Here is an 18,531-nt window from a genome sequence, read left to right as displayed (position 1 = left end):
GCCGCCCGGCGGGCCTGGCCGCGACCCAGTTCGGGGTGAAGGGTGAGGGGTGAAAGGGTCAGCTCGGGGTGGGGGTGCGCTCGGGCTGAGGAGGTATCACGGGGTGAGGGGTGAGCAGGTCGGCCGGATTGCGGGGAGCTTGGGTCAAGGGGGGAGCGGAGAGGGTCCGAGATGAGTAGGGGCTAGGTGACGGGAGGTTGGGTGAGGGGCGAGAGGTGAGAGGGTCGGTTTGGGTCGGCGGCCTGCGGAAAGGACCTCGTGCGATTATGTTAGTGGGTGAGGACCTCTCAGAGGAGGAGGAGCCTCTGGGGGTGGGGGTCGGTCGGGGGCAGGGCCTGGCCGGGGGTGGGGCGGTGGTGACCTGAGAGGGGCGGCGAGCAGGGGAAGTGAAGGCCCGGGGGGTGTGGCCCGGGTCTGGAGGTGGGCCCGGGCCCGGACGGACGCCGGGTCTGGTTGGGTGAGGGGACCGAGCCCTGTCCGGGAGGGGGCGGGGTGGGCTGGGGAGGGCCCGGTCCGGGGGTGGGCCCGCCCCACAGCCCGGCCCCGCCCGGCCCCACTGGCAGCGTCCGGTCCTCCAGGAGCCGCAGCCTGGGCGTCCGTGCTGCGGGCCGGCCGAGGAGGGGCACGCACGGACACCGGCGCCCGCCCGCCCGCCTGCAGCATGTGGAAGCTGGGCCGAAGCCGGGTGCTCCTGGACGAGGCCCCCGAGGAGGAGGACGGCCTGCGAGGGGGGGCGCCGCCCGCCCCGGCCCCCGCCGCCGCTCAGGTGAGGGGGCGCAGGGGGGGCGGGGCGCGGGAGGCGGGGGGCGGGGAGGGGGGCGCGGGTCCGGATGCGCGCGGCTGAGGCCTGGCCGCGCAGTGGGGTAAGCGCACAGGTGGGGCGCGCAGGTGAGGCCCGCGCCGCGCGGCCCTTTAATTTCCCGAGGCTGGTCCGGGCCCGGCGGCTGTGCCCCGTGGTGAACCACCCCCCCACCCACCGCCACGTTACGAGTGACTGAACCCAGCGCCCCGCCGCCCCTCGCACGGGTTTGGGATGGCGGGCGCAGTTCCCGGAGGTGGGAACCTCGGGCCGTGGCCTTCCAGCGGCGCGGGGGGACCTGCCTGCCGAGTGGACGCGGCCCTGGCCCCGGCCCGGGCCCATCAGTCCAGCGCCGAGTCCGGGGCCGCGCGCCGCGCTGGGCTGGACTCACCGGCGAGGCCTGGACTGGAGCGGGGCACCGGCCCGCCGGCGAGGTCAGGAGCTTCTGGGGACTGCAGCCGGCGCGCCGAGTGCGCTAAATACTTCTTCAGATAACAAACAGACCTTCACCTCTGTTTAAACCCTCGGTTGGAGGAAGAAGGCAGATGGCCTTTATTTAGACAGACACTGCCGTTACAAGTTCGGAGATATGCCTGGAATGTTTAGAATGTTTTAATTAAAAAGGACCCCAGGTGGATCCTGTGCGCGTTACGTACGCTCCCCTCCACTCCACCCCCAACGCAGCGTTCCTTTTCCTATGCAGTGAAATTAGGTCAGAAATTGAGCTTTTTATGTTAACAATGACGGTGGTCATACAACTTCTTGTTTGTTAAATGTTTGGAAACCCTCTCCTGTTGCTGTTGGCGTAAGACGAAAGTTAATGGTGATCTATGTCTTGTCTTCTCGGCACTTGGAAATAGTTCACGAGATTGTTTCTTTCCTAGTTGGTTCTAAATAACTTCCCTTGGAGCTGAAGTTCCTTCATTTGGATGTTTTTTTAGTGGGAGTTAAATACCCTTGGATAAGCATTTAAATACCCTGTCTGAAGGGTCTTTCAGAAACCACTTCTTGGTAGTTTTAGTGCTCACCCTTCTGTTTACTTTTTAAATCTCAAAATTTTATGGTTATTCTAAAAAACAGCTTTCTTAAATATAATGTTGAGAATTTAAGTGCAGTTTAAATGTGGTTACAGAAAATTTAATTCTGTAAATAAATATTATTGGTCAAAGATAAGCAGTATTGTTTCTGAATGAACTTAAAATTTAATGATCTGTTTTATAATCTGTTCTTCTGTGTTCCGCTTCTGTTTCTCCTAATGAATCCCAAAACTCGTTTTTTTCCCCTTCTAAGTTAAATTCAGTTCAGTTCAGTTGGTCTGTCCTGTCCCACTCTTTGCGACCCCGTGAACTGCAGCACACCAGGCCTCCCTGTCCATCACCAACTCCCAGAGTTTACTCAAACTCGTGGCCACTGAGTTGGTGACATCATCCAACCACCTCGCCTTCTGTTCTCCCCTTCTCCTCTTGCCCTCAGTCTTTCCCAGCATCAGGGTCTTTTCAAATGAGTCAGCTCTCCCCCATCAGGTGGCCAAGTATTGGAGTTTTAGCTTCAACATCAGTTCCTCCAATGAACACCCACGACTAGTTTCCTTGGGATGGACTGGTTGGATCTCCTTGCAGTCCAAGGGACTCTCAAGAGTCTTCTCCAACACCGCAGTTCAAAAGCATAAATTCATCTGTGTTCAGCTTCCTTTATAGTCCAACTCTCACATCCATACATGACGACTGGAAAAACTATAGCCTTGACTAGACGGACTTTTGTTGGCAAAGTAATGTCTCTGCTTTTTAATATGCTCTCTAGGTTGGTCATAACTTTCCTTCCAAGGAGTGAACGTCTTTTAGTTTCATGGCTGCAGTCACCATCTGCAGTGATTTTGGAGCCCAGAAAAATAAAGTCAGCCACTGTTTCCACTGTTTCCCCATCCATTTGCCAAGAAGTGATGGGACCAGATGCCATGATCTTAGTTTTCTCAACGTTGAGCTTTAAGCCAACTTTTTCGCTCTCGTCTTTCACTTTCATCAAGAGGCTTTTTAGTTCTTCTTCACTTTCTGCCATAAGGGTGGTGTCATCTGCATATCTGAGGTGATTGATATTTCTCCCAGCAATCTTGATTCCAGCTTGTGCTTCTTCCAGCCCAGCATTTCTCTTGTACTCTGCATATAAGTTAAATAAGCAGGGTGACAGTATACAGCCTTGACGTACTCCTTTTCCAATTTGGAACCAGTCTGCTGTCCCATGTCCAGTTCTAACTGCTGCTTCCTGACCTGCATACAGGTTTCTCAAGAGGCAGGTCAGGTGGTCTGGTATTCCCATCTCTTTCAGAATTCTCCACAGTTTATTGTGATCCACACAGTCAAAGGCTTTGGCATAGTCAAGAAAGAACAAATAGATGTTTTTCTGGAACTCTCTTGCTTTTTCCATGATCCAGTGGATGTTGGCAATTTGATCTCTGGTTCCTCTGCCTTTTTCTAAAACCAGCTTGACCATCTGGAAGTTCACAGTTCACGTATTGCTGAAGCCTGGCTTGGAGAATTTTGAGCATTACTTAACTAGCGTGTGAGATGAGTGCAGTTGTGCAGTAGGTTTGAGCATTCTTTGGTATGACCTTTCTTTGAGATTGGAATGAAAACTGACCTTTTCCAGTCCTGTGGCCACTGCTGAGTTTTCCAAATTTGCTGACATATTGAGTGCAGCACTTTCACAGCATCATCTTTTAGAATTTGAAATAGCTCAACTGAAGTTCCGTTGCCTCCTCGAGCTTTGTTCATAGTGATGCTTCCTAAGGCCCACCTGACTTCACATTCCAGGATGTCTGGCTCTAGGTGAGTGATCACACCATCGCGATTATCTGGGTCGTGAAGATCTTTTTTGTACAGTTCTTCTGTGTATTCTTGCCACTGCTTCTTAATATCTTCTGCTTCTGTTAGGTCCATACTATTTCTGTCCTTTAACAGAGAAAAGTTGGAAGGATAGGAGATTAAGCACCCACGTATATACTACCTAGACATAACCATTGTTGTTTAGTCGCTCAATCCTTTCCAACTCTTTGTCATCCCATGGACTCCAGGCTCCTCTGTCCATGGTATTTTCCAGGCAAGAATACTAGAGTGGGATACCGTCTTTCTCCAGGGCATCTTCCTGACCCAGGGATCGAACCTGTGTGTCTTCAAGTTTATAGAATTACACTCTCTACCGTTTTTTTTTTCCCTCTGTGTGTAGTTGTATGTGTGTTTTAATAGACTTTTTTTTTTTAGGTACACAACAAAACTCAGTGGAAAACAAAGTTCCCATATACTCTCTGTCCCCACACATGTACAGCCTCCCCCATACTAGCAAAATCCCATTTGTTACAGCCAAGGAACCTCCACTGACACATCATTATTGCCCAGAATCCACAGTTTACATTAACTTGGTATTGTCTTGGTATTGTCTCTTCTGTGGATTAGACAAGTGTATAGTGACATGACTTCACCATTATAGTGCCATGTAGTATAGTTTCACTGCCCTAAAAATCCCCTCTGCTCTGCCTATTCATCCCTCCCCTGCCCCCCGCAACCACTGATCTTTTTGCTGTCTCCATAGTTTTGCTTCTCCAGAATGTCAGAGTTGAATCATAAGATATGCAGCTTTTACAGATTGACTTCTCTTACTGGCTGAGCAGTGTGCATTTAAGGATCCTCCGTGTCTTTTCACGGCTTGGTAGCTCATTTCTTTTTAATGCTGAATAATATCCCATTGTCTGGATGTACCAGTTTACCAGTTCACTGCAGAGTGGCACCTTGGTTGCTTCCAGGTTTTAGCAATTATAAATGAAGCTTCTATAAAACATCATATGCAGGGTTTTGTGTGGATGTTAGTTTTTAATTCGTTTGGATAGATACCAAGGACTGTGTGATTCCTGGATCATAGAGTAAGAGTATATTCTGTTTGTTAGAACCAGACTGTCTCCACAGTGGCTGCACCAGTTTGCATGCCCACCAGCAATGAGTGAGACTTCCTGTTGCTTCCTGTGCTTGCCAGCTTGTGACGTCAGTGTTCTGGATGTTGGTCATTCTGATAGATGTGTACTGGCATCTCACTGTGGCTTAATTTGCATTTCCCTGATAACATTTGATGCAGAGCATCTCTTCATCTTGATCATTTGCCATCCATACAGTCTACCCACTCCAGTATTCTTGGGCTTCTCTTGTGGCTCAGCTGGTAAAGAATCCGCCTGCAATGCAGGAGACCTGGGTTTGAACCCTGGGTTGGGAAGATCCCTTGGAGAAGGGAAGGGCTACCCACTCCAGTATTCTGGCCTGGAGAATTCCATGAATTGTATAGTCCATGGGGTCACAAAGAATCGGACATAACTGAGTGACTTTCACTCACTCCTGTCTCTTTCAGTGAGATGACTGTTCAGATTTTCTTGCCCCATTTTTTAATTGAGTTGCTTTTTTCCCCTTATTGTTGAGTTTTAAGAATTCTTTGTGTATTTTGGATAGCAGTCATTTATGAAATGGAGAAGGCAATGGCAACCCACTCCAGTACTCTTGCCTGGAAAATCCCATGGATGGAGGAGCCTGGTGGGCTGCAGTCCATGGGGTTGCTACAAGTCAGATAGACTGAGCATCTTCACTTTCACTTTTCACTTTCATGCATTGGAGAGAAAATGGCAACCCACTCCAGTGTTCTTGCCTGGAGAATCCCAGGGACGGAGGAGCCTGGTGGGCTGCCATCTATGGGGTCCCACAGAGTCGGACACAACTGAAGCGACTTAGCAGCAGCAGCAGGTTATCAGTTACCCCTTTCATAGATCACGTCTTTGGTGGTGTTTCCCCAAAGGCGTCTGCATTTTATCCTGGGTTACCTTCTAGGAGTGAGATTTGACTGCAGTTTCTATCTTACTTTATCAAGTGTATCTATAGTTTGATGTGTTGAAAAAACTTTGCTATAGAAAAACAAAGACTTTTTGTGGCAAGTTAGTCATACTCTAAATTTAGTTCATTTCATCAGGTAGATTGATATTTATCCCAAAGCCAGCATCTCTTAAAATTAAATTTTAAAATTTATGACAAGTCTAACATAAAACTTCTGCCTACAAAATTTTATTTTAAAGTTGAAAGAAGTAGGAGTTAATACAGAAGGATTTAATGGATCTGTTAAATTGTGTCTCATTAGAAAGACATTCTCATTCTACTTCATTTTCAGTCTATACCTTCCCCCCACTCCTCCCTGTCCCCTCAAAAAAGTCAGTTCATATTAAAACATGTAGGCTGGGAGTGCCCTTTGTCTTATTCCAGAAAAGCATTTAATTTGTGTTCAAATCTGGTCAATCAACTTACTTGAAAGTCAGATCACACAGCTATAATCTGTGTCGTTTTTTAAAAAAAGAAAAAATAGCTTAATGTTAGGTTCTAGTAAGTTTGAAATGTGAGGCATTCAGTCATTCCTGGGATTTAAGGAACACTTAACTGTTACTAAAATAGCTTTAACATTATAGAAAGCAAATTTATCTGAGTCTCTCTGTAGGCGATTACCCTTTTTTGTCATGAATATGCATCTATTTTGTATTAAAGTATAACAGGTTTTTAAGCTGAAACATTTATTGTAACCATTTAAAAAAGAGAGATTTAGAAGTTTTAATGAAATCTAATGTTTGTTTAAACAACATCTGCTATGCATATAGTAAAACATTTCTGGATGTTCAATATTGGGTCTTCTTCCTCTTTCCAGTAGGAAGTAACCATTATTTTTCTTAATATAGCTATCCATGAAGCATTTATGTACATACATAAATGTATGTTTAAAATCACATATTTGCTTTTCCACCGCAAACATTTTTGTGTACTTGGAATGGTTCCCCCAATAAATAATGTATGTATCACGGGGCACTTCCTGTCTCAGGCCTACAGCTGGGAAAAAAACCATCCTTAAGGCTGGGTATTATTAAATGCTAGAATTTATCTGGTTGGGTGATGGATGTGGAGGCGGCTGTCTTTAGGCGCTGCTCCTGGGAGCGGTGTGAGTGGTAAGAGGAAAAGTTGGTCTGAGATAATCCGCATGAGGGAGGGTTCAGCTGGTTTTCACTTGCTTCAGGCTGCCCTGAACAGGGTCCTGAGTGTTAGTTGCTCAGTCATGCCCAACTCTTTGCAGCCCACCAGGCTCCTCTGTCCATGGAATTTTCCAGGCAAGAATACTGGAGTGGGTTGCCATTGCCTTCTCCAGCTGCAGTTGAATGTCTTCAGAAACAAAACTCAGGGCATTTGGGGCATATTTTCATTGAAATATGAAAAAGCTTTATTTAAATATTTAAAAGACTTTATTTAAAAATTTAAAAGGCTTAGACATACTCTGTAGGCATTCCACAAAAAGTCAGAGAACGGTTCAGGTGTTTTTTACTCTGCTTTGAGGATAGGAAAAACCAAGAGTCTTAGTTGAGATAACAAAGAATCTTTCTTGTGTGGTGCTGGGAGGGGTCTGTTGAAGTCTGTTAGGGTGAGTTAGTGTGTTGCCTGTGAGGTCAACATTAATAACTATGCAGTGTATGTTAAATAAAGTTTTATACACTTCCCAGGTGGCTCAGTGGGAAAGAATCTACCTGCCATTGCAGGAGACCTCAGTCTCTGGAGTTGGGAAGATCCCCTGCAGGAGAAAATGGCAACACGCTCCAGTCTTCTTACCTGGGAGATCCTGTGGGCAGGGGAGCCTGGCGGGCTACAGTCCGTGGGGTCGCAAAAGTGTCAGACACGAGTTAGCGACAGCAGCAACAACGAGGTTTTATGCCGAAACACGCACAAAGCAAGGAGATATATTGAATGATTGAAGAAAATGTGACCAGAGGCTCACAGGAACTTGACCCCGTATTTCCTGTAAGAACAGCAATTCAGTATTTGCTGATTGATAGCTGTCTTGAATATTGAAAATCGACTGTATTTTACATTTGAGTAACGTAAGGAAGCTAAAGAACTTGTATAGTTACGTAGCTACAAACAGGAATTTGAATCCAGGTTTCATATTTTATATTTAAAGTACTAGGGCTTCAGTAATTAGTGCCTTAAAAAACATTGATAAAATTATGTCTTGGCTCAAATTTCAGTATAACAAACATCCTAATATACTTTTATTTTTTTTTTTTGCTGTGCTTAAGTATTGTAATAATGAGTATATTTAAGAAGTCTTACTGTGGAAGGTAATGGCTCTCTGGTGAATTAGCAGGTGAAATACAGAACTGTTGTGCACGCACGCTTTTCTTTATGCACCTCGCTTTTAACTTCATTATTTGAAGAAGAGCAGGTAGAATTTAAGCTGATTCTTGAAGAAAGATAGTGAGGGAGGGAGGAAATGGCATAGCTTTGGACCCCAAATAGCTTGGGGAATAGAAAACAAACCAGTTTAATTGGTATAGAAGGTTTGTACAGGGAGAACTGGGAAACCCCACTGAGGGGTTTAGACTTCACCTTGGAGGTAAATATTGAAGGCCTTTGAGTCATGGCTTCCTGCCACTTCGCAGGGAATTCTTGTCTGGGGAGGAGGGCTTAGAGGCGAGGTGCAGGTGACACAGGTAGGATCCTGGTTTCGGAGTTCAGGCTGAAATAAGAGCCTGAATTCTAGAGGGATTAGGTTCAGGACAAGCGGGAGGAAGCGAACTTGCCAAGCCAATGGAAAAGAGAGCTGGTGCCTTTTGAAGTGAAGGTCAGAGACTGAAGGGCACCTGGAGTGATGAGGAAGATGATGTCACCTCTGAGCAGCAGGGAATCCTGGGCGCGTTGACTGTGGACATGTGACTTAGAGGCAGCTTCTGCCAGACACCCGCATGGCTGAGCCACACAGGTAGAGTGCTGGGTAGGACCCAGAGGACTCATCATTTGTGAGAAAGTGCAAGAGCCTGGCTCTCTGTTGATGAATGAACTGGGACCACTGGAAAGGGAGTTGGTAGCCTGGCATCAGCAGACAGTCCTGGTTCCCCACCCCCTCTCAGCAATTTTGAGATATGGGGCCAGTGAGTGCATTATTCACTCTGCAGAGCCCCTGTTCTAAGCCAGAGGGTTAGAGTAGGAGTGGAGAAGCTGACTGTAAAGGGCCACAGGTGTCCGTCACAGATGCGCAACTCTGCGGCTGTCGTGTGCAGACAGCTGTGACCTGTGTTGGTGAACAAGCGTGGCTGTGCTCCAGTAAAACTGTATTTACACAGGCAGGGCTGGGCCATTCTTTGCTGACCCTGGTTTAGAATAAAGGATCTTTGAAGTCTATACTAATTATGAGGCAACCTAATTCATTAGAGTTTTGCAGTGTGGAATTTGTTGTGATTTAGGGTACAAGTAGGAAGTCTTAGTTGCTAAACTTGGAAATTAATGGCAGATGCTGAAGTTCATTTATATTCTTCCTGGGCTTACATTTTGTTAATTGGCCAGTGAACATTTCTGTATCTTTCTGTGCTTTCACATAAATTGTCTACTACGGTCCTTTATTTTCCATTCCATGATGAATGAGTCATGCTTTATAGTCAAGGAGACAACATTAAGAACAGCATAGTGATCTTCTGCATCATCTCAACTCAAACAGCACGTGGAGGCTTAGGGAACCGGGAGGTGTTTTGTCGACAGTTAGGAACTGTATAGTGGTATTCATCTTAGTTCTGCAGAGCCTAGGGACTGGCAGGTGCCCTTTCGGGAGAGACTTCCCACTAACAGCACGTGTTTGTCGTGTGTACAGCCCCCCAACTGGAGACTTCACTCCCAGCATGCCTTGCACCAGCAAGAACTCTGTGTCCAGGTCTGGGCAGTCACGTGGGAGGAACCAAGTGTGCTTGCCCTCCTGCTTCCCGTTCCCTGGGCACTTTGGTCAATGATGGTGGGGTTGTCCTCTGCCCCCAAGGGGGTTGGGTAAGGTGGGGTATGGTGTTGGTGTAGTGTTCTGTTCTGTTGTGCTGTATTCTTGCAGCAAATTTTATTATAACTACAGGCTTTATGACATACATCTACCCAGTTCAGTTCAGTAACTCTTTTCCACCTTATGGACAGAAGCACACCAGGGTTCCCTGTCCATCACCAAATACCAGAGTTTTCTCAAACTCATGTCCATTGAGTTGGTGATGCCATCCAACCATCTCATCCTCTGTCATCCCCTTCTCCTCCTGCCCTCAATCTTTCCCAGCATCAGGGTCTTTTTAAATGAGTCAGCTCTTCACATCAGGTGGCCAAAGTATTGGAGTTTCAGCTTCAGCATCAGTCCTTCCAGTGAATATTCAGGACTGATTTCCTTTAGGATGGACTGGTTGGATCTGCTTGCAGTCCAAGGGACTCGCAAGAGTCTTCTGCAACATCACAGTTCAAAAGCATCAGTTTTTTGGCACTCAGCTTTCTTTATGGTCTGACTCTTACATCCATACGTGACTACTGGAAAAACCATAGCTTTGACGAGTGGACCTTTGTTGCAGAGTAATCTTTCTGCAAAGTAATGTCTTTTAAACATGTTGTCTAGGTTGGTCATAACTTTTCTATCAAGGAGCAAGCGTTTTTTAATTTCATAGCTGCAGTCACCATCTGCAATGATTTTGGAGCTCAAAAAAATAAATCTGTCACTATTTCCACTGTTTCCCCATCTATTTGCCATGAAGTGATGGGACCAGATGCCATGATCTTAGTTTTCTGAATGTTGAGTTTTAAGCCAACTTTTTCAGTCTTCTCTTTCACTTTCATCAAGAGGCTTTTTAATTCTTCGCTTTCTGCTATAAGAGTGGTGTCATCTGCATATCTGAGGTTATTGATATTTCTCCCTGCAGTCTTGATTCCAGCTTGTGCTTCTTCCAGCCCAGCATTTCTCATGATGTACTCTGCATATAAGTTAAATAAGCAGGGTGACAGTGTACAGCCTTGATGTACTCCTTTCCTGATTTGGAACCTGTTGGAGTCTGTTGTTCCACGTCCAGTTCTAACTGTTGCTTCTTGAGCTGCATACAGGTTTCTCAGGAGGTAGGTCAGGTGGTCTGGTATTCCCATCTCTTTCAGAATTTCCCACAGTTTGTTGTGATCCACGCAGTCAAAGTCTTTGGCATAGTCAATAAAGCAGAAGGAGATGTTTCTCTGGAACTCTCTTGCTTTTTCGATGATCCAACGGATGTTGGCAATTTGATCTCTGGTTTCTCTGCCTTTTCTGAATCTAGCTTCAACATCTGGAAGTTCACGTTTCATGTAATGTTGAAGCCTGGCTTGGAGAATTTTGAGCATTACTTTGCTAGCGTGTGAGATGAGTGCAATTCTGCGGTAGTTTGAACATTCTTCGGCATTGCCTTTCTTAGGGATTGGAATGAAAACTGACTTTTTCCAGTCCTATGGTTAACTGCTGAGTTTTCCAAATGTGCTGGCATATTGAGTGCAGCACTTTTACAGCATCCATCTTTTAGGATTTGAAATAGCTCAACTGGAATTGCATCACCTCCACTAGCTTTGTTGGTAGTGATGCTTCCTAAGGCCCACTTGACTTCGCATTCCAGGATGTCTGGCTCTAGGTGAGTGATCACACCATTGTGGTTATCTGGGTCATGAAGATCTTTTTTGTGTAGTTCTGTGCATTCTTGCCACCTCTTCTTATATCTTCTGCTTCTGTTAGGTCCCTGCCATTTCTGTCCTTTATTGTATCCATCTTTGCATGAAATGTTTCCTTGGTACCTTTGATTTTCTTGACGAGATCTCTAGTCTTTCCCATTCTGTTGTGTTCCTCTATTTCTTTGCATCTACCCAGTGGCCTGCTCTATGTCATGTACCAGTTACTCCATTCTCCCTCTTCTGTGTCTATTAAACTTTAAAATAAAACTTTAGTATTTCCTTGTAACAATTATATCTCATTTTAGATTTTCTTTGCTAGGTATTTAGCTGTAGCTCATAGTAAGTTTATTGACTGAAGATAAATAATACTTCTTTAAAAGAAAGTTGTTTTAAATGGAAAAGTTTTGTCCTAAGGTGTAATTATAGACATTGGTTGATCTGGCAAGAAAGTGTGCTAAGAAATTTTACAGAGAAAAAACAGTGTATAACTATATTTAAGAGTGGTCATCTTCACACATTTCCATTTTTATCATAACAAGTATGTATATCCCCATGTTGTTTTTTTTCCTGACGCCAAGCAGTTCTCCAGTCCTCTGACACCAACTGGGTGTCATCCGATTCAGTTGCGTTCTGACACAGCCTCAAGTTAGCACAGACCCTCCAGGTTACGGGCTCAGTCACATACAACTGCCCTCACATCAGAAGTCAGCCGCCAACAGGTGGCCAGGCAAACCTAAGAGGAGCGAAGGCAGCATGGGGGTGCAAAGGGAACCGCAGATCTGTTAACCCGCAGACACATTGCCTTAACAGTCAATGGTCCAGAAAAGCTCTTATGACTCCAGAAACCAGTTAAGAAGTTGCAGTCACCCAGGCCAGCACAAAGCCAAGAGCAACTGCACTGAAGTGGTGACAGGCTGCTTCACTTCCCTCACTCACAAGAGCCACGTCCACAAGTGCCCCTCAGCAGGACTCTCAGTGAACAGCTTGCTGGTTACATGCACAAGAGAAGCTCCTCACAAGCCGATTTCTCTCACCTGACTGGCATGATTGGCACCCGTGGGGCCACTGAGAACAAGGAGAGTTCAGCTGCTTGCAGCCAGAGAACCTGCAGCCCCACAGATGGATGCTGGAGGGAGAAGCAGCTTACAGCTCTGGGCAGTGAGAGGTGGAGAGAAGACACGTCCCCAGAGAAGGTTTGGAGGCTCCAGGATCTAGCCAGGCTGATTGGTGAAAGTCTTTCCCCGTATGAAGCCAGTTCAGAAAGACTGGGAGAGGTGGCAGTTTTTACAAATGCCCAAATCCCAGCCAAAAATAATGAGGCAGATGAAGAAACAGGGAAATGTAGCCCAGTCATAGGATCAAAATACATATCCAGAAACTGACCCTTAAGAAGCTAAGGTGTGTGAATTAACAATGAATTCAAAATAATAGTCTTAAGCTGTCGTATGTTACGAGAGCATAGTGAACTAACTGCAGTTGTGAAAATGAACAAAATGTAAATATCAACAGAAGAAAGAAAGAAAAGAAAATGTAGTCACTTAGTCATGTCCAGCTCTTTGTGACCTCATGGACTGTGTAGTCCACCAGGCTCCTCTGTCCATGGAATTGTCCTGGCAAGAATATTGGAGCGGGTTGCCATTCCCTTCTCCAGGGGATTTTCCCAGTCCAGGGATCAAACCCAGTCTCCTGCATTGCAGGTGATTCTTTACAGTCTGAGCCACCAGAGAAGCAAATATCAAGAAAGAGAAAGTATAAAAAAGAACCAAACAAATTCTGGAGCTGAAGAATACAATAACTAAATTGAAAAATTCTCTAGAGTGTTCAACAGCAGGATTAACCAAGCAGAAGAAAGAATCAGAATTTGAAGACAAGTCACTTGAAATTATCAAGTCAGGAGCAAAAAGGAAAAAGAATGATGAAGAGTGTGGGAAGCCTCGGAGGCTTATGGCACATAAACAAGTAGACTAGTATATGTCACGGGGGAGACCTAGGAGGAAGGTCATGAAGCTTCTGAAACTCACGGCAGGATATGGACATCCAAATTCAAGATGCCCAAAAGAGGCCTGGACCAAAACACATTGTAATAAAACTCACAAGGCCAAGGCAAAGAGAATCTTGAAAACAGCAAGAAAAAAGTGAGTTGTCACAGGGGAGCTCCCATAAGGTTCTCAGAGGTGTTTCAGCAGTGACATTACAGGCCGAGAGGGAGTGGGGCGATGTATTCAAAGAGCGAGAATAAAAGAAGAGCGCCAACCAAGGAAACTGGATCTGGCAAAACTGTCCTTCAGAAGTGAAGGAGAAATAAGACTTCGCAAGAGAAGTAAAAGCTGAGGGAGTGCACATCACTAGACTTGCTTTGCCAGAAATGCTAATGACAGGATGCAAGGTGTGACGTGAAAGTGCACAAAAACATAACACTCTGTTAAAGGTGGATATACAGACAGGTGTGGGGAGGCTCAGTCATGCCCAGTTCTTCACCACCTCATGAATTGCAGCCCATCAGGCTCCTCTGTCCACGGGATTTTCCAGGCAAGAATACTGATGTGGGTTGCCATTTCTGTCTCCAGGGGATCTTCCCAACCCAGGGATCGAACCCACATTTCCTGGAGCTCCTTTGTTGGCAAGCAGATTCTTTACCACTGAGCTACCTGGAAAGCCCATATGGAAAGGTCCAAAATCTGTAATACTGTCATGGTGGTACGTAAATTAAAAAATAAAAACCGCTAACTACAGTAACTATAAAATATAAAAAGATGTAATTCGTGATGTTTATAACATAAGTGGGGGGAGATGTACAGGAGTAGAATTTTTGTATGTGATTAAAATTAAGCAGTAATTAGTTTAAAAGATTGTTGTAACTATAAAATGTGTTATGTAACCTCCCCGCAAAGAAAATGCCCATAGGATATAAATGGAAGATGAGAAAGGAATCAAAGCATGTCACTGCAGAACAAGGAAGCATGAAGGCAGGAACCAAAAACAGAAAAGAGGAGCAAATAAACTGTAAGACAAAAAACAGTCAACAAAATGGAAATAGTAAGTGCTTCACTGGTGGCTCAAATGGAAAAGAATCTGCCTGCAATGCAAGAGATCTGGGTTCAATCCCTGGGTCAGGAAGAACCCCTCCAGAAGGGCATGGCAACGCACTCTGGTATTCTTGCCTGGAGAATCCCATGGACGGAGTAGCCAGATGGGTCGTAAAGAGTCAAACACAACTGAGTGACTAACATTTTCACTTTCACTATCAGTAATTACTTTCAGTGTAAATGTCTTAAACTCCCCAATCAAAAGAGACAGAGTAGCTGAATAAGTGTAAAAAATAAGTATGCAGGTACATCAAACAAAAATTTGAGTCAAAGATTCTCACAAGAGACAAAGAGGGACATCATATGATTATACATATTACACACACACACAGACACACACACACACACAGACACACACACACAGACACACACAGACACACAGACACACACACAGACAGACACACACACACACACCCTATAAAGCTTTCACACACACACACACGCACACACACACCCCACCCCCACCCCCACCCCCCCGTAAAGCTTTCAGCTTTCCAGCACTGAGCAGGAGAGGTTAAATGACTGGTTGGCCATCGCTCACTGAGTCGGTTTAGCCCCCCTCAGCCATCAGGGGAGGCATGGCGGTGGAACTGAAGGAGAGTTGTGACTAGGAGTTGCTTTTCTGGTGACCAGCCACCCCAGTCCTGAAGTTCTGAGGCCCCCAAGACCCCTGTGTCATCATATTAGCATTCAAAAGGCTACAAATTCCCAGACTTTGGTGACTTTGTGCCAGGAAACAAAAATCAAGTATCATTTTTACTGTACTAGATCCCCAATATTTGATTTATTGTAAATGTGTGTGGATTTTAAGTTAAACTTTTTATTAAAATATGTAAATGTTTTCTTAAAAATCTTTAAAAAAATGATGAAGTCTCAATTTTTTTCTGTGTGTTTTTCCTGTTGCTTTTATGCTGAGAAAGGCATTTCCTTCCTTGAGATCAGATTCTCCTTACTTCCTTTATGGCTTCAGTTAAAAGGAACAGCTCTTTCATCTGTGTGGAATTTATTTTCTGTGAAAATAAGGATTTAAGTTTTTCCTCTCAAAATAGATCACCAATTGTTGTAAGTCTGTTTTGTTTTTCTTTAAATAATTTTTCTTTTACCCTCTTTGTCACATCACTGTTACTAAAATCGTTCTCTATTAGGCTTTGTAGGGTTTTCCCTTCTCTTGAACTCTGTGTATTCTTGTTCTATTTCCACAGTTTACTTACTGAAGTTTTATAATGTATTCAATAACTGGTGGCACAAATTATGTTTTCTTAGCCTTTTAAAAATGTTTTTGTGAATTAAAAACATTGCATGCCACATTCTTAAAAAACAGATTTTTGGAGCCATCAAACCACTACAGCTGCCCAGTGGTGAGCCCAGAGGGCACTCAGGCTGGCAAAGCACAGGATTCCGGCCCCAAAGAGTGAGGTGCACAGCAGAGGAACGATTTCAGTGAGCCCAGACTCTTGCATCTTGCCGTGCATAGAGAAGCACTAAATTCCTTAACTTGGTTTCCTTTAATTATCAGGAATCTTTGGATGTTCCGCTACCTGGTCTGTGTTGCAATATTCGTGTAGACCCAGCTGCTGCTCTCTCACTCTTCAGAGCAGTCCCTCAGGGCTACCCGGGAGCTGCCCCTGGCTTGCGCCCTCAGGAAGCTCTTGAGATGAAACTCTTGTCAACTTTTAGGTTGTGTTTTTTTTCTCCCAGTTGACACTTTTCTGCTTTCTTTTGTATGTATGTGTCTTACTGAGCTAGATGATTATCTTCTTTTTTGTTTTTAATGCGCCTTTTATTTCATTTAGAGAGTTTTAGATTCACAGCAAAACTGAGGGTAAGGCACACACAACTGGGTAAACCCCAGTCCTCCACCTCCTGCTTCCAAACATGCACAGCTTCCCTCTCTGTCAGCATCCCCGCCAGATGGGACGTTTGTAACAATCGGATATATTGTCATCTCCCAGAGGCCATGGTTTACGTCAGGGTTCACTCCTGGCCCATTTCGTGGGTTTGGACAAACATGTAACAACACATATCCACCATTATAATGTCACACAGAGGGGTTTCATAACCCAAAGATCCTCTGTGCTCCACCCGTTCTTCCCTCCTCCAAGTGAAGTGAAGTCACTCAGTCGTGTCCGACTCTTTGCAACCCCATGAACACCAGGCTCCTCCGTCCATGGGATTTTCTAGGCAAGAGTACTGGAATGGGTTGCCATTTCCTTCTCCAGGGAATCTTCCCGACCCAGGGATCGAACCCCGGTCTCCCACATTGTAGACAGACGCTTTACCGTCTGAGCCACCAGGGAAGTTTCCCTCCTCCAAACCCTGGTGTTATTACCGTCTCCACAGTTTTGCCTTTTCCACAGTGTCACACAGTTGGAATGTTTTGTATGTGGTCTTTTTATGTTGGCTTCTTTCACTCAATATGCATTTAACTTTCCTCCATGCCATGTCTTTTCATGCCTTGGTAGCTCATTTCTTTTCAGCTGAATAATGTCCCATTTTCTGGAAATACTAAGTTTATTTATCCATTCACTTGCTGAAGGACGTCTTGGTTGCTTCCACGTTTTAGAAGTTAAGAATGAAGCTTCTGTAAACATCCATGTGCAGGTTTATGTGTGATCATAAGTTTTTGATTCCTTTAGTTAAGTACTAAAGCATGTGATTGCTGGACCTTACAGTTGTTTGTTGTTGTTCAGTTGCTAAGTTGTGTCTGACTCTTTGCAACCACATGGACTGCAGCAGGCCAGGCTTCTCTGTCCTTCACTGTCTCTTGGAGTTTGCTCAAATTCATGTCCATTGAGTCAGAAATGCCATCTAACCATCTCATCCTCTGTTGCCTCCTTCTTTTGTCCTCAATCTTTCCCAGCATCAGGTTCTTTTCTGGTGAGCTGGCTCTTCGCATCAGGTGGCCAAAGTATTGGAGCTCTAGCATTAGTCCTTACAATGAATATGCAGGGTTGATTTCCTTTATGATTGACTGGTTTGATCTCCTTGTGGTCCAAGGGACTCTCAAGAGTCTTCAGCACCACAGTTCAAAGCATCAATTTGTGACACTCAGCCTTCTTTCTGGTCCAGCTCTCACATCCATACATGACTAGCAGAAAAACATAGCCTTGACTGTATAGACCTTTGTCAGCAAAGTGATGTCTTTACTTTTTAATATGCTGTCTAGGTTTATCATAGCTTTCCTTCCAAAGAGCAGATGTCTTTTAGTTTCATGGCTGCAGTCACCATCCACAGTGATGCCCAAGAAAATAAAATCTGTCACTGCTTTTCACTTTTTCTGTTTGCCATGAAGTGATGGGTCCAGATACCATGGTCTTAGTTTTCTTTTTTTTTTAATGTTTTATTTATTTATTAGACATGCAGCATGTGAGATCTTAGTTCCCCAACCAGGGATTGAACCCATGCCCCATCCGTTGGGTGGGCAAAGAGTCTTAACCACTGAGAACCACTGAATCCCAGAATCTTAACCACTGGACCACTAGGGAAGTCCCAATCTTAGTTTTTTGAATGTTGAGTTTTAAGCCAACTTTTTCACTCTCCTCTTTCACTTTCCTCAACAGGCTCTTTAGTTCCGCTTTGTTTTCTGCCATTAAAGTGGTTCCATCTGCATATCTGTGGTTGTTACTTCTCTGGGCACTCTTGATTCCAGCTTGTGATTCATTCAGCCCAGCATTCCCCATGATATATACTCTGCATGGAAGTTAAATAAATGAGGTGACAGCATACACTTTCCCAATTTTGTGTACAAAGTGTACTCCTTTCCCAATTTTGAACCAGTCAGTTGTTCTGTGTCTGGTTCTGTTGCTTCTTTATCTACATACAGGTTTCTCAGGAGACAGGTAAGGTGGTCTGGTATTCCCATCTCTTTAAGAATTTTCCACAGTTTGTTGTGATCCAAACAGTCAAAGGCTTTAGTGTAGTCAATGAAGCAGAAGAACATGTTTTTCTGGAATATTCTTGCTTTTTCTCTGATCCAGTGGATGTTGGCAATTTGATCTCTGGTTCCTCTGCCTTTTCTAAACCCAGCTTGTATATCTGCAAGTTCTCAGTTCACGTAATGCTGAAGTCTAGCTTGAAGGATTTTGAGTATAACCTTACTGGCATGCAGAACGAGTCCAAT

The 18,531-nt window shown here is 44.8% G+C and overlaps 1 protein-coding gene across 1 annotated transcript in view; it reads left to right on the top strand.

Moving 5' to 3' along the window:
- The first annotated feature begins 661 nt into the window (after positions 1-661).
- TDRP (testis development related protein) overlaps positions 662-18,531 on the top strand; it is a 41,064-nt gene continuing 23,194 nt past the window's right edge. The window contains exon 1 of the mRNA XM_052649865.1: positions 662-766. Within this exon, the coding sequence (XP_052505825.1) occupies positions 662-766 (105 nt within the window). The remainder of the gene's footprint in view (positions 767-18,531) is intronic.

This window comes from Budorcas taxicolor, chromosome 1, assembly GCF_023091745.1.
Source record: "Budorcas taxicolor isolate Tak-1 chromosome 1, Takin1.1, whole genome shotgun sequence".
Taxonomy (NCBI): domain Eukaryota; kingdom Metazoa; phylum Chordata; class Mammalia; order Artiodactyla; family Bovidae; genus Budorcas; species Budorcas taxicolor.
The sequence above is the reverse complement of the archived record's forward strand: the minus strand, read 5'-3'. Positions and strand labels throughout refer to the sequence as shown.